Source organism: Chanos chanos, chromosome 1, assembly GCF_902362185.1.
Source record: "Chanos chanos chromosome 1, fChaCha1.1, whole genome shotgun sequence".
NCBI lineage: Eukaryota > Metazoa > Chordata > Actinopteri > Gonorynchiformes > Chanidae > Chanos > Chanos chanos.
The window spans coordinates 14,744,898-14,760,077 of NC_044495.1; the positions used below are offsets into that span (position 1 = coordinate 14,744,898).

The following is a 15,180-nucleotide window of genomic DNA, read 5'->3' on the forward strand; positions in this document are numbered from 1 at the left end:
TGGCTGTAATCCTAACTGACTACTTTATGAAGTGCAGTTTCCTATAAACCTTCGCTGTTCCTAAAACAATTCCTTTCCTCTCGTCTTTGTTGTCTGTAGCTGTTTGTGGATGGCACAGTGAATACAATTGTTCTGGAGGGTCTGAATCCCCTGACGGAGTACATTGTGAACGTTTATTCTGTGGTTGGCGAGGAAAGCAGTGAGCCACTGAAAGGCACAGAGACTACATGTAAGTGTTGTGCATATACTCACAGCCAGCACTGCGAGCACAGTTGTAGCTTCATTCACAGTTGGAACTGAGTCAGAGCCTTAGTAATGCACCCCATTTTAAATCTGAACAGGTTAAGCAGACTATCAAGATTACACAGCAGGTAAAAATTAGACCATGTCAAAACCTGCTCCATACATTAGGTCAGAATTTTTTGCTTGCTCACGTTGTAACAATTTATTTTAGCAGGAAAATGTAAAGTAATAACTGGTAAATGTACAGTAAGTAGATTTGTATTGGACTAATGTAAAAAGGAGCTGTATGCACTTGGCTCCAGTTTGAAAGTGCACACATAAGGCCCTGATTCAGATCCCCCTCCTTTGTAGGGTCATACACAACAAACCCTCGATATCTAGGTAAATATCAGGTAGCTTTGCATGATGATGCAGGTAATTCCTAATTTGTCATCACTCTCACTGCCTTTAATATTAATATAAAAATATGTATTATATTTTTATACATTTATATAAACATTTTATATAAATATTTTATATGCATTTTTTGTAGAAATATTATATATTTATGTATATATAATATTCTTGGTATCGAGGGTTCTCTATGGCAAAATGTCTAAAGCAGTTAATTACTGTAACCTGAGTGCACTGTGCAGAAGAACTTCATATCTGCTATGTCACATGTTTTTGGCTTGAAATGCTGCTGTTTGTGTGTGTCGGTTTTGCTTATTTGTAAACATGTTTTGAGTATAACGATAATTCTAACCATCATCATCATCTTTTACCCAGAGCTGTGACTGTGTTGTTTTGAATTGTATAGCATGTTGCAGCATGTTACTGCAGCGTGTCAAATGATTGAGTATATGGCAATGCTTTCATGTGTCATTCCATATCTGTCTTCATATGTGACATTCAGTGTTTGCAAATGTCTTTGCAAATGTCAATGCTCTTATGTGTGTATTACCATCTTGTTTCATGTTTGTATGTCATTATCACTCATGTGCCACCACCAGAGTTTTAATTACCATGCTCATCATCTATCCATCCATCCGTCCATCCATCCATCGGTCCATCCGTCCGTCCATCCATCCATCCATCCATCCGTTTGTTTGTCTGTGTGATGTCATCATGTCATTTTCTGTCCACCCATCCCTCCTCACCCGGTGATCATCATGGCATCCCATCCTGCAGTATGCTCTGCTGTTCCTCTGCCAGTCTCAGGGTATAGATAGATAGAGCACACAAAAAGAAGAAACAGAAAGATAGAAAGAGAGAACAAGAAAAGATATGTTCCCCTCTTCAGTGCCTCTCAGTGCTGTGCGGAGTATGACCATCTACAACGTGCGTTCTACCACCATGAGGGTGAGGTGGGTAGCAGCAGAAGGAGCTACAGGCTACATGCTGCTCTACAGTGCTCTCAACGCCACTTCACCATCCACAGAGAAAGAGGTAGACCTCATTGAGCATGCCCAGAAGCTGCAACCCTGCACACTTGACCCCAGTTTTACCTCAGCCATCCTGCAGTTTGCCCTACCCAGCAAGACATTACCACCTCTGGAAGTCATAAATGATTATAACAATATCTAAAACGAATAGTCATGAAGGCAAATTTACCAGTACTGGCCCTGTTTAAGAAAATATGTATTAATTACACCGTCAGTGCTGATAATAAGATATTATTGATAATAAAAAAAAATAGCATGTGTTAAATATTCTGACTAAGCTGAACAGCTACTAAGTATGGTCAAATAATATCAGTTCAGCCTATCAGTTCAATATTTGTTCCATCATAGCAACGTTGTTAATGTTTGTACTATTTGAATGGCAACAGTCAAAATAAAGGCAGTCAACCGGGAAAGAGGGAGCTAGAATATTTCATTTTGGTTTCCAGTGCCTCTCCCTCAAGTCAATTACATGACAATAGGCTGAAACAAACAATTTCAGAGAGCAGAACAACAAACTCTTTTCAGGCAGCTGCAAAGCATCCACTAGATTTCAGCTGAATGTTTATTACATCCAAGGAAACAGGCCTCAGAGAAATTACACTCTCAGTCTGTGAGAGCGAGTATAGGCAGATCCTACTTAATCTTTCATTTGTCCATTTTCACAGATGCGTGTCAGAGGAGATGTCACGGATGTCCAGCTTAGGCAGCTCCTTCCTAAAACTGCCTACACCCTCTCCATCTTTGCTCTGCATGGAGATGCAGCCAGTGACCCTCTCACCGACCAGGCGGTGACCCGTAGGTGGAGCTAGGGGCCATGTTACCCCAGACAAGGATGACTTGAGTTTATTCCTGATTCTCACCTCTGTTTGTTTGTTTTGTTTTGTTTGCTTTTTTTTCTCTTTCCAGTGCCACTTCCTCCAGCTGGTGAACTCAGGATCACTGATGTCACTCACAGCACCATGCTGCTGAACTGGGATGAGGCACCAGGCGCAGTTCGAAAATACATTATCACCTACAAACCTGAGGATGGAGAGATTAAAGAGGTGAGGACACTCCCATGGACCTCACTCAGAAATTGGACAAACACCCAAACATCTCATAAATGTAAATAGGTCTGATGTTGAATTCAAGATCCGCTGGTGTGAGGCTGACTATTTCAAGGGGTTGTGGAAAGAGTTTCATGTTGGACTCTTTTTATGCTTTGACATGCGGAAAATATCACCCCTCATCAGATTTTGGAGCAATAGACAACACATGACAATTAATATAATTTTGTGATAAACAGTTGTGGCTCAGTGAGTCAGGGCAGAGACTCAGTAATCACAGCATTCGTCTGGAAACATGCATATCTGTTTATTCAGTGTGCTGGGCAGACAACCAAAAAATAGACACATGCTGATTGATATTAGTTTTCTAACTTATGACCCCAGCAACTGCCCTAGACATCTCGATGGGAACTGCAGCTGCTGATGGGCCTTGTAAGACATCTCTTGGGTCTATAGCGCCAGAGAGAAAGAATGAGAAAAGAGATAATTATACTACCACCAGGTTATGGATAGAACAGACCCCGCCGGAAGACACCGGAAATTACTGGGCTCACAAGAGGCCCGATGTAATGGTGTCATGTTTTGTTCTTAATTAGGGTGCCTGAGTGCTTAATAGGTCAAGTTTTTTTAGGTGGTGTTGTCAGATTTTGGCCTACACTATACCAACATATTTAGACATAAATTACTTCCTGGTGGAAACCAATCGAAACTCTCCATCAAGGGCAGAGGGACCATATAAATGTGCACAAAGGCACGTTGAGACAGAGTGATTTGATATTTGAGAGAAGATTCTGAGTACCTCTAAAGGACTCCAGGAATCTCAGAAGCTTCTGTTACCTGATGGATAACCACATACAATTGAATCAACATCTGAAGGATAACTATTCAAAAACAGGAAATGCTTCTTCAGTCTCAGAGGACTGGTCTCAGGATTTAAAAACCTTTTAAAGCTTATGCAATACCACTTAGTCTGGATTTTGAAATCAAAACCTGCTCTTGGAAGAAAAAGAAAATTTATTGGGACCAGCAGAAGCTGACTCCATTAAGAATGTGTCCTCTCTTTCTTATCTGAAGCTATGTCCACAAAACAAATCGTTAAAAAGGATTTTTCTGAGAATGTACAGTATAATGTTACACATTATACATACCAAACTGACTCCTTAATGCATTCCAATGAAATTATCAGATTTTTTTTTTTTAATTTCAATCTGTCTTTTTGAGAAAATGCTTTCTAACTATCATTGATGTGAGATAATTTTATTTCTCTTTTATATGCAGCTTGAAGTAGGAGGAGATGTGACCACCAAACAGCTTGATAACCTTATCTCTCAGACTGAGTATGATGTTACTGTCACTCCAGTGTATGACTCTGGAACTGCTAATGCCATGACAAACCAGGCCATCACAGGTAAGGGTTTTTGAAAGATGGATTCAGTCAAAACATAACGCTTAATAACACTAATTCTTTTCAAATCATGTTACCTCTTTTCACTAATACTACATTCTTGTCCAGAATGTGTTCTATTTTGTATTTCTACCACCACAAATACTTTGTCCATCCTGGTACTCTGCTATTAGATTTTCTAAACTGAATTGTTTTTTTTTATTTCTAAAATCCCAGTGTATTTAAAAAACAAAAAAACAAAAAAACGTCCCTCTATTTTATAGGTGTTGTTCCAGCTCCTAAGAACCTGAGGTTCTCTGAGGTAACTCAGACTAGTTTCAGAGCCACCTGGGAACATGGAGCTCCTGATGTGGCTCTGTACCGTATCGGCTGGACCAAGAAAGGAGATGATAATATACAATATGTAAGGAGCTCCGGCTTGAGATGTATTTGGATGTTCCAGACCTTAGTGGTGAAGATTCTGTTTGATGACACGTCTATATTTGTGCTTTGTAGGACATCTTAAGCAGTGAGGACACCACCAGTTTGTTACAGAATCTTGAGCCAGACACCATGTACGATGTGTCTGTCACAGCTATTTATCCTGATGAATCAGAGAGCGAGGATCTCATTGGCAGTCAACGCACACGTAAGAACCTAACTCGTCCAGTTGCCATCACAGCTATTTTATCTAGGTTAATCTCACTGATGAGAGAAAAAGCCATTTAACCGCTCTTCTCTGTTTCTATCTCTCTCTCCCTCTGCCTTTTTCAGTATCCAAGATTATCACACCTGGTGAGTATTCTTGTTTTTATCTGGTAATGACAGTAAAGTCAAGCTCTGATTGTACAGAGTTTTCACTAGCTCTTACTTTTATTAACTAAACACAGATGAATGTACACCATTTAAAGCAGTCACAGTGAGGGACAAGCCTGTATTAACAAACCTGGCTCTGTTTGACTGTAGCTCCTTCTGGACCCCCCATGAACCTGCAAGTATTTAATGCCACAACCACAACCCTCACTGTGAGATGGGATCACGCACCTGGTCGCGTCCAGAATTATAGGATCACATATGTGCCTGTGGATGGAGGAAGAACTCAAACGGTAAACAGTCAGTAATACAGTCAGGCAACCACATGTTTGAAAATAGTGTAATATGGTTTTATATGTAATAATGTATTTGACTGTATAGTTCAGAATATTTAACTTCATGTAGATCAGACAACTACTTTCAAATGATCCAGCCATTTCCATGAAAGGCAGTCTTCAACATCAGGCACCTGTCACACAATAGTGCCCAAAACGGTGGTGTTTTTATGCATTATAAGAGATTGTGTAGTATTACCTGAATGTTGTATGTGCTTGCATGATCACGGCATGTAAGTTTAGTTACAGATCATACATATGGATAATTTATAAGGACATTTTGTCTGAAAGGGGGAATATCAGGTACAGTCTAAGGAAATTACAGAAGAAGTGAAAGTTAACATGATGAGTTTTTACATGACTCCAATTTGATAATTAACTCCTGAAACGTGTTTAAAGAAAAAGATTTTTATTGGCTTTACTCTCCTTGTCTAGCATTAACTAATGTTTATTGTCTTCTATCTCAGTTTAATTTTATTGGAACTAATGGCGATCCATATTAGGGGTTTCCCATTTTCCTTGACATTTTTGTCTGGGATATTTAGGGATATTTGTTGATTCAGAGTTTCCACTGTGTTTGATGTTGAATGTTTTCCCATTTAGCATTGATGAAAATCATTTTGACATGATAGTCATCAGTCAGTTGGCGTAATGGAATTCTGACTGAAATTTTGAGACATTGCTGGAAAGCTGGAAGGAAATAAAAAACTGCCAGCCAAGTTTTATAGTCTTTTGAGAGCCTTTCACCAAGTATGGGGAGTGCTGGGAACCTTGCTCCATTCAATTTGTTACGACAAGGCTCTAGGAGACAGGAGACACGCATATACAAAAGCATTGAGTTCACACATGTAAACTGGAAAAGTCTGACAACATGTCTGAGTCAGTTTGTGTGACATCATGTTTGTCAAAGCCTGATAAGGCTACTTACCATCCGCTTCATAAAAGCACAGAAACACACCTACGCACGTACACACACACAAACACACACACTCATAAACACACACACATACGCGCGCGCACACGCAAAATCTCTGCTCCTAACCTGTTATGTCTTTATTAGCAGGAATCCCTTATAGATTTTTTTTTTTTTTTTTTATTGCGTCTAAACAAAATGTGGTCGTAAATCAAAGTCTCGAACATTCTCACTTCCCTAACTGTTTTTAACATCAAGAGTTACATTTTCTTTGGAGCTGAGTCTCAGCACTGAAAACTTGCACAATACATTTTTCAATTTTGACAAAACAGAATCCCTTGTAATATTATTTTAATCAGCTTATTTTGTACAGTTTTCAAAGGTCAGAACAACGACTTTGATTTTTTTTTCTGCCTGCGCAAGGATCTGCTAGAAAGCAACTCTATCTGTCTGGATGAATATTTTGGCAGTTCAGATTTACAACCTAGTATGGATATTGGAATTCTCTGAAAAGTCATCATAGTCCTTCAACTTATTTGTTCTGTGTTATCCAAGTTGAGTAGCACTCATCCTAAAAAGGGACTCTAACTTGATTCATTGCGTAGCCTTCTGAGTTTGCTTAACTTGTGTTTACAGAATTTCTTTTTAAGCTTCTCTGGCCAAAAGTTGAGTAAACTCACAAAGGCTGTGTGACAGGTTGCATTTCTTCACAACAGTGTTAAGGCTGTTAATTTGCATATTAAGGGAAGTCAAGAAAGTGTACAGATTCTTGTCTCTGAAATCCAAACAAATTGTAGTTTTCATCCATTATTTGTAGAGGATGTCAGTGAGTCAGAAGTTTTGTCTATAGAAGTGTTCAGCTCTAGTGTGAGATGCTCTCTGAACACTGTAGTCTTTGTGCTGATGAGTTAAACTGCTAAAGACAGTAAGATGTTGGATAACTCATCTCTTTGAGAACATTTCTTTGTGGTTTTTATTGCTTGAAGGTACTTTGACACATGCCATTTCAGTCCAGACTAGCTTCAGTCTAAATGAATACCATATTACTCATCAGATGAGTATTTATGACCACCAAGGACGTAGGTCTGAAATTTCCTAACCCGTTTTGGCTCTTGATTCAAAAAGGGCATCTTACAATTTGATTAAGCTTGTGTATTACTATTACAATCTTAGAAGCAACTTCTAAAATGGGTTTTAGTTAATACTTACCTCTCTACTGTGCCTCACCGTCACTTAGCTGATTAATTCTCAGTTCCATGGAAAATTAACTTAACTCCACAGAACTATTTGAGAATTGTTTTGTAGTTCTGTTAAGATGATGTAGCATTGTTTGGAGCAGTGATACGCTTTACAAGTAGATCTACTTGTATTTAACTCTTCAGGACAATGACGGACACAAATGTTTATTATCCCGCATTAAGTCTGCCATTCATGGTTGAAAGGCTTTAAACAGCAAAGTCTGTTGTGTAGCCTTGGCAACAGCTGCAATATAAGCACACTATGTTGTTGGCTCAGTCTCCAGTAGAGTTTGGTACTAAGTTAGCAAAAAATGCAGAGGAGAGATTGTTAGCTTCATTCCTGAAACGATGAAAGAACAGTACATTTCTCTGCACTATTCCAAATAGTCCTAGCTGTTATCTCAATTGATAAATACCCCTGTAAACAAACTGAACATGCAACACATTGCTACTTTCCCAAACAAACACTAAACATGCTTTTTCTGTACAGACTCAGGTTGGTGGAAAGAAGAACACAGTTATTCTGCAGAAGCTAATACCAGACACACCCTATTCCATCACTGTGGCTGCAATCTATGCCAGTGGAGATGCAAAGGACATATCTGGTCAAGGAAAGACCAGTAAGTGACCACAATATGTTTTATGTCTCTTTCAAATCAATTTATCAACGTCTTTTTCATGAAACATAGACTACACACGCAGCCACAAATTCCTTGTGCTTCTCTCTTCTTTTTTATTGACTGAAGGTTCCAAAGAAATCAAGAATTTGTAATTAGCATGATGTGTATTATATCAGCCAGAACTGTTGAGGTGTGATGGCTTTTAATTGACTCAGCTGTGTGACCTTTTTGACCTCTCCTATTTACAGAACCCCTCGGTGGGGTGAGAAACCTTCAGGTCACTGACCCAACCACCAGCACTCTGAACGTGCGGTGGGATGCTGCGGAGGGCAACGTCCGGCAGTACAGAATCTATTATCAGCCTGCCACTGGAGGTGCTGAGGATATGGTAAGTCACGATACAGTAAACGTCCTCACATCGCAACACAACTGTACCATTTTTCTTGTGATTTCTTCTGTGAGATGTATTTAAATTATTAACATAGTTGTGATCATCATTCTTGATAAGACTCATAAGTTGCCATTCAGTGCTAAATGAGCTCCACTCTAAATCCTCAAACTATGAGTTCTCAGGCCCATAAAACTTGAGTGTAAAAACAGCATCATCCATGGTTGTTCCGGGTTTTTACGTAATGAGAACTGTTTGTGAATCATACTCCAGGTCCAGGTCCCAGGCAGCAGCACTAGCACCGTTCTGAAAAACCTGTTGTCTGACACTGTCTACACTGTCACTGTGGTGCCTGTGTACCCACCAGGAGAAGGCAAACGCATGTCTGAAAATGGCAAAACATGTAAGTGTGTGCTTGGCTTTTTTTTTTTTTTTCTGCTGGACTATAACAAAAGGAGGTTAGAGTCAAGTTGTATTTAATGTTGGGACATCAATGTTTTTTCCCATACTGTTTGTGATTCACATGGCTTTAATTCTCTTAAGCTTATAAAAAGAAGTCCCAAAGGCCAAGAATGAATCAGCTTCTGTTGGGCTGATTTTTCAGGAAGGAATGCCTGCATGTTGGCATCCCCATAAAAGGGCCTCTGGTTTGGGTCTTTGGCTTCTTTATGGGGTGTAATGACTGGTAGAGATCTTACTGCCTGGGTTTGTGGCTAGTGTCAATAATCTTTTGCTACCATGAAAACTCTTACTGCTGTAAACCCGGCACTTCTCTCGTGTTGAGTTTTACAAAAGAGTATTTCATCTCCTGACTGATTCTATTAACACCCATAGCTGTAATGGTCCTTTTTTAAGCATCTTTTTATTCTTTTCTTGGATTTATACTCGAAAGCAACAGAGTAGCTCTTTGGTCTTTTACTGGAGTGTTTACAGTTACTTCAGGTTAATTATTTTAACTGAAGACAGAGAAATGGAGATTAATCTTTGACTGTGTCTGGTTGACTTAATGATGTCTACTCTTAATCAAAGTTCATTGAAGTTTATTGACGCCTGCAACGACAACTCAAAATCTACAACTTCTCCCTTGTGTTTTTTGATTATATATAAGCTTGTGCCCATGAGCACCATTCGTTATTAATGTATGTTTGAACATAATGTCCTGAGCTGTGGGTTGGGCAGCAGTGGTGCTGCATGTTTAAAAGCTGGGATGTGGCTTAGGAACTTCCACACTATCTGCGTACAAGACCAGAGTGCTGACTTATGTAACAGCTCAAAGCATCTGCTTTAGTTTAAGGACCATTTTCACTTAGGGCGAGAGATCCTTCTCTCTTCTCTTCTCTTCTCTTCTCTTCTCTTCTCTTCTCTTCTCTTCTCTTCTCTTCTCTTCTCCTCTCTTTCAGTGTGATTTAGGTTAGTGGTTTCTTTCTGTGAACAGGCCTTCCATCATATATTCATTTTATAACAGTAGTTGATATACACCTCATGCAAAGTCAGTTAAAGCCCCAGTGAAAAATACTAGAGTTCCTTGTCTTTCTTTCTTTCTTTCTTTCTTTCTTTCTTTCTTTCTTTCTTTCTTTCTTTCTTTCTTTCTTTCTTCCTTTCTTATTATCTCTCTCTCTGTCTGTTTTCCCCTTTAGTGGCTCGAACTCCAGCAAGGAACATCCAGGTGTACAACCCAACCACTAACACACTGAATGTACGCTGGGAACATGCTTCTGGCCCAGTCCAGCAGTACCGAGTTGTTTATGCTCCTCTTACTGGAACCCGTCCTTCTGAGTCTGTGAGTTTTGCACAAACACATGCACAATTACACCCACACTTAGGATCAGCACAGCATGTCAAGTCAGAACGTAGGGTTTGAAGTATCAAAGTTCTTTATCTGTTGTTTAATTGCTTTTTCACTTACGATAATTTTGTTGTTGGCACTGGTTAAAGTCTTGTGCTCTTATGTAACGTTAATTTTGTAGAAGGGACACTGGGAAGACCGAGCACCTCCTAAAATCATGTCATTGTGCTGCCTCACATCTGCTTCAGAGAAATGTTGAACCTAGACTTATGTTTAATGTTACGGCATGAAAACATTTAAGCTTAAACAACTGTTTTTTTTTCTTTTTCACAAGAAACACAACTCTCTTATCCTTTGCCATGCATTTGTTTCTGAGAACAGAATGGTTGCAAACCTAACAGGCATGCTTCTTCCAATCTCTCAGACAACTGTCCTCATCTCATTTCACTGTGGCCAATATCACATAACACTGTCAAACCCAGGACTAAAAGATTTAGTGCACACGTTAGCCTACAGTCCATTACTGTAGTGCATTAAATTAGCAAAGACCTCCAGCACTGAAAACTCCAATAAACTTCACTTATGATCACACATCAAAGGAACAAAGTCTTCTATAAAATGTAGAAAGAGGCGAATCTAGCATGGTGCAGTGGGTTTGTCAGTCAGAGTGTATTTGATCCAGATACTCAACAGTATCAATCGTTTCATATCAACCCAATGGGTGGAATGAGACTGTAATACAAAATGTAATACAAAAAGTAAGGATTAGTTTTTTAGTTTTAATTATAAAGAGGGTTTGTGACCCCTTTGTGACCCTGTGAAGAAACACACTTAGAGTTTCGACAGAGGATTTAGGATGTAACCAACTGGCAACATATTTTTTCTCATCTGTCAGCACATCAAAGACAGGGCTTTATGCCCTTTCACTCTTCAACAGCTCTGTAAGCAATGATTGAGCCACAGAGAGATGTCAGGGCAAAGAGGCAGGTGACAAAAACAGCTGGTAAAAAGACAGATAGAGAGGAGGTCAAAACTAGGGTCAGAGCATACTGTCTCAGCATGCACTTATAACAGTCATTAGCGCTATTGACAGACATTTCAAACAAAGATAAAAACAATCTTCTGAGATTCCACTCATTCCAACTGTGAAAGCATACAAACAGAATTATTATGGTATTCCATGACATGCCTCCATGAAACGCTATAATAATAGAACATTACGTGGTGAGTAATGACGTGATTTGTGTTACTTTACAGGTCGTGGTGCCAGGAAACACTAACACAGCCTTCCTAGAACAGCTCATCCCAGACACTGAATACTCTGTTGGAGTCGTTGCCCTTTACACTGATGGAGAAGGTCCATCGGTGAATGACAACGGCAAAACACGTATGTCTCCATAGCGATGACGACCAACCGCACACATATCTTCTTTCACTCGCTCAGCTTGTCACTGGGCAGTTTACCTCACCACTAAACCTCTATCAGCAATATGACATCATATATCTGGTCCTTCCTCTCACTCCTAAGACCTAAGACAGTTTGTGAATGAGAAAATGATGGTTTCATTTGGTTCTGTCTGCAGTTCCACGGAGTGGACCCAGAAACCTTCGCGTGTATGATCCCACTACCAGTACTCTGACTGTATTATGGGAGCATGCTGAGGGACCTGTGCAACAGTACCGCATTGGCTATGCACCCACCACTGGAGACCCCATTGAAGAGTTTGTAAGCGAAAATAAACGTCTTTATACCAATTACATACTGAACATGTTCATGTGTCCCTGATGACAGACAATTTGTGTTTTCTTTACACATTTTTTGAGGGACCATAATGTTGTTATAGTTTTTTTGTATTACCCCAGGGGTGAATAAAACAATTGATTTGAACTGAATTAGGTTCAGAAGTATCTAAGTGAACTGAATTGAATTGGTTACGTATACACCCATGTCCTTGTCATTTGAATCAGACTGGTATGAGAGTTGAATATTTTTGAAGCTACTCTAGGAAACATTTTTGCAGGTTTGATGTTGTGTGTGATTTTGAATTGCATTGAAGTGTTTTCTTTTTTATTCTCTCTCATATAGACTACTGTCCCTGGAAACAGGAACAACATTATCCTACAGAACCTGCAGCCAGATACACCATACAAGATCAATGTAGTGGCCATTTACCCAGATGGACCTGGGGGAGAGCTGTCTGGAGATGGACACACTTGTAAGGATCAGAGAAGCCCGTGACATGCATACACACCTAACATACATACACAAACCTAAACTTAATCTATGACACGTACACGCACACACACTCACACACACACACACACACCAGCATAACTGAGCTCAGAAGAGGTAGCAGTGTCAAATGAGCAAAAGAAGAAAAAGCATTACAGAGGCAATGGAAAGCTCATCTTTTGGCGTGGGATAGAGAGATATCCGTGCCAAGCAGACTCAGATGGCCCCACTCCAGAGGGAGATCTCTCTGAGTCAGACCCGCACTCCAGAAGGAACAACCTGAATTCCCACACACTAAACACTGTATACTCACACAATGATAGAAATGAATGAATCCATCTCAAACACATGGTAGTACTCTCACAGACCATATGTAACTAGTATAATGTATTCACAGTGTTATAAAGCTGAATATGTTAGTATGTTGGAGGTGAAAATGGATCATTGAAAAGTATCATCTTGTACTAACCAACTACAATGGATTTTTTTTTTTATCCAAGAATTAATGGGTGTTTCATTCTTTGTGGTTACCTTTTGTACAAAACTCATTGACTTTGTGTTGTGTCTTTCTCTTAGTGGGATTGCTAGAGCCACGTAACTTGCGTGTGTCAGACGAATGGTACACTCGTTTCCGTGTGTCCTGGGACCCGGCACCCGCTAAGGTTGTGGGCTACAAACTGGTCTACACACCTGCAGGTCAGTGAAGAAAAATCTAAGATGACTCTCTGTGATCAGTAAAACTTGTTCATTTGTTGTCATTGTGTCTCTTACCATAACTTGGAACCTATTTTGCTAACGTAATTTCTGTTTACAATACTGTAACAACAAATAAAATAACTTTTGTAATAAATGTAATAAAAAATTGAGGATTAAATATAGTGTACTTTTATATTTTTACAATTATTTCCTCTATGGCATTGACATCAGCCCTTGTCTGTCTCTGTGTTTGTTTGCAGGCACTGATAACCCTATGGAAGTGTTTGTTGGAGACGTGACCACTTACAACCTTCACAACCTGCAACCAGGCACCACCTATGACCTGAAAGTGTTTGCCCAATATGAAGCTGGAATGAGTGGAGCTCTCACTGGACAGGGAACCACTTGTATGTATTTATAATCTCAAAATCACACTGTGCTAAAATACTGTAAACACTTTAAACATATTCATTGCTTTGATTTAGCCACTTTGATCCTACTTAAGTTTAAATTAGTTACATTTACTTAATTCAGTGAGGTAATCAGTTTGCATTATGCTTTCCAGAGAGGTTAGCATTTAGATTTTAAAATGCAGAAAAAAACATTCTTAACCCCCTTGTCTACCCAATTTTAAATCACCAGTTCTCTGAATAGTCATAAACTGCCATCACAGCATGTCCCCTCTGTCAAGCTGAGTTGATGGAGACTACTGCATGTGTCCTCTGAAACATGTAGGGTCAGCTGCTGCTTTTTTCACCTGACCATTTTACAAGCTTCATGGGAGTCCACAGATTTGGCTGCAATTTGCAGCTGCTCTGTTGTCACCAAAAATACATGAATTTCACCGACAAGAAACATACCCTGTCTGACCGAATCTTAAAGAACGTCACCAGTTGTGTTGTTTAGGCTAGCTGCTAGTATGAGTTTTACAAACTTTTGAACAACTTCCAAATTTTGACCCCAGTGTTGATGCATAGTGTAATTTACCGCTATGCTACCTCAGCATCATGGAATTATATGATCTGAACATCTATCTGAAATGCTTCTTGATTATTAATGAGAGAAATATGACTCCATGATTAGACTTGTTGATTAGCTTTTGCGACTGGAGAGCTTGTTTGTTTGACTTTTGGATAAAAGATCTTGTATAGCAGATGCTGAACTTATTCAATTTCAGTGAACTTATTCAATTTCAAAAGCATTCATTTTCAGTTGTATCTCAGACCTTAATTTTTCTTTTTTCTCCCCAGTATTCCTGAATGTCACTGGTCTCACAACATACAACGTTGGTTATGATTCATTCTGTATGAAATGGACACCTCACAGAGCTGCCACGTCCTACAGGCTCAAAGTCAATCCATTTGACCGTGAGTTTAATATCTACATGTACCTGTTTTCATCACTGTGTTCTTTATAAGAATAATATGTAAGTCAAACACTTTATAAATGCTATCCCTCTCTCTCTTCCAGCCTCTAACCTTGGTGCTCAGGAGGTGACTATAACTGCGGCAGAGAGTCAGTATTGTTTTGATGGTCTGTCTCCTGATGCACTGTACAACGCTACAGTCTACACTCAGACTCCAAATCTGGAAGGACCAGGAGTGAGCGTCAAGGAGCGCACATGTATGTGAACCTCTTTTTGGACCCCTCATTCCACATCCCAAGCACTGCCTTTGTTCCCACCCCACTGAGCATCTGTGTTTTATGCTTTCCGTAGTGGTGAAGCCCACTGAAATTCCCACAGAACCCCCAACACCTCCTCCTCCCCCAACCATCCCCCCTGCTCTGGAAGGTAAGAGTGCCAATATATTTCTGTTTTGCACTTGCATGAATAAATATAAACATTTACTTTTGAGACTTCAGCAATAGCAGACTTGAAGAGCTGAAACCTTTATATTAGCGCATTGGTGCACTGTTAATCAAAACCATTACTGGTTTACAATAGCAGACTTTTCATAGAGCATTTACTAATTCTGCATTAGTATGAATGAAGCAGGATGGAAAACTCATTATGTATGTAATGAACACTCACAGCCAGGTTGCTGTTTCTGAAAAAGTACA

General features: G+C 39.5%; 1 protein-coding gene across 2 annotated transcripts in view; it reads left to right on the plus strand.

Moving 5' to 3' along the window:
* col12a1a (collagen, type XII, alpha 1a) overlaps positions 1-15,180 on the plus strand; it is a 55,547-nt gene that overhangs the window by 23,260 nt on the left and 17,107 nt on the right. For both annotated transcript variants that reach the window (XM_030768989.1, XM_030768996.1), the window contains exons 22-42: positions 100-229; positions 1,526-1,671; positions 2,333-2,462; positions 2,574-2,710; positions 3,992-4,121; positions 4,382-4,521; positions 4,614-4,746; positions 4,872-4,892; positions 5,064-5,203; positions 7,887-8,016; positions 8,265-8,404; positions 8,678-8,807; positions 10,042-10,184; positions 11,448-11,577; positions 11,774-11,916; positions 12,277-12,406; positions 13,000-13,119; positions 13,380-13,526; positions 14,370-14,486; positions 14,590-14,742; positions 14,837-14,911. In XM_030768989.1, the coding sequence (XP_030624849.1) occupies positions 100-229; positions 1,526-1,671; positions 2,333-2,462; positions 2,574-2,710; positions 3,992-4,121; positions 4,382-4,521; positions 4,614-4,746; positions 4,872-4,892; positions 5,064-5,203; positions 7,887-8,016; positions 8,265-8,404; positions 8,678-8,807; positions 10,042-10,184; positions 11,448-11,577; positions 11,774-11,916; positions 12,277-12,406; positions 13,000-13,119; positions 13,380-13,526; positions 14,370-14,486; positions 14,590-14,742; positions 14,837-14,911 (2,665 nt within the window). The remainder of the gene's footprint in view (positions 1-99; positions 230-1,525; positions 1,672-2,332; positions 2,463-2,573; positions 2,711-3,991; positions 4,122-4,381; positions 4,522-4,613; positions 4,747-4,871; positions 4,893-5,063; positions 5,204-7,886; positions 8,017-8,264; positions 8,405-8,677; positions 8,808-10,041; positions 10,185-11,447; positions 11,578-11,773; positions 11,917-12,276; positions 12,407-12,999; positions 13,120-13,379; positions 13,527-14,369; positions 14,487-14,589; positions 14,743-14,836; positions 14,912-15,180) is intronic.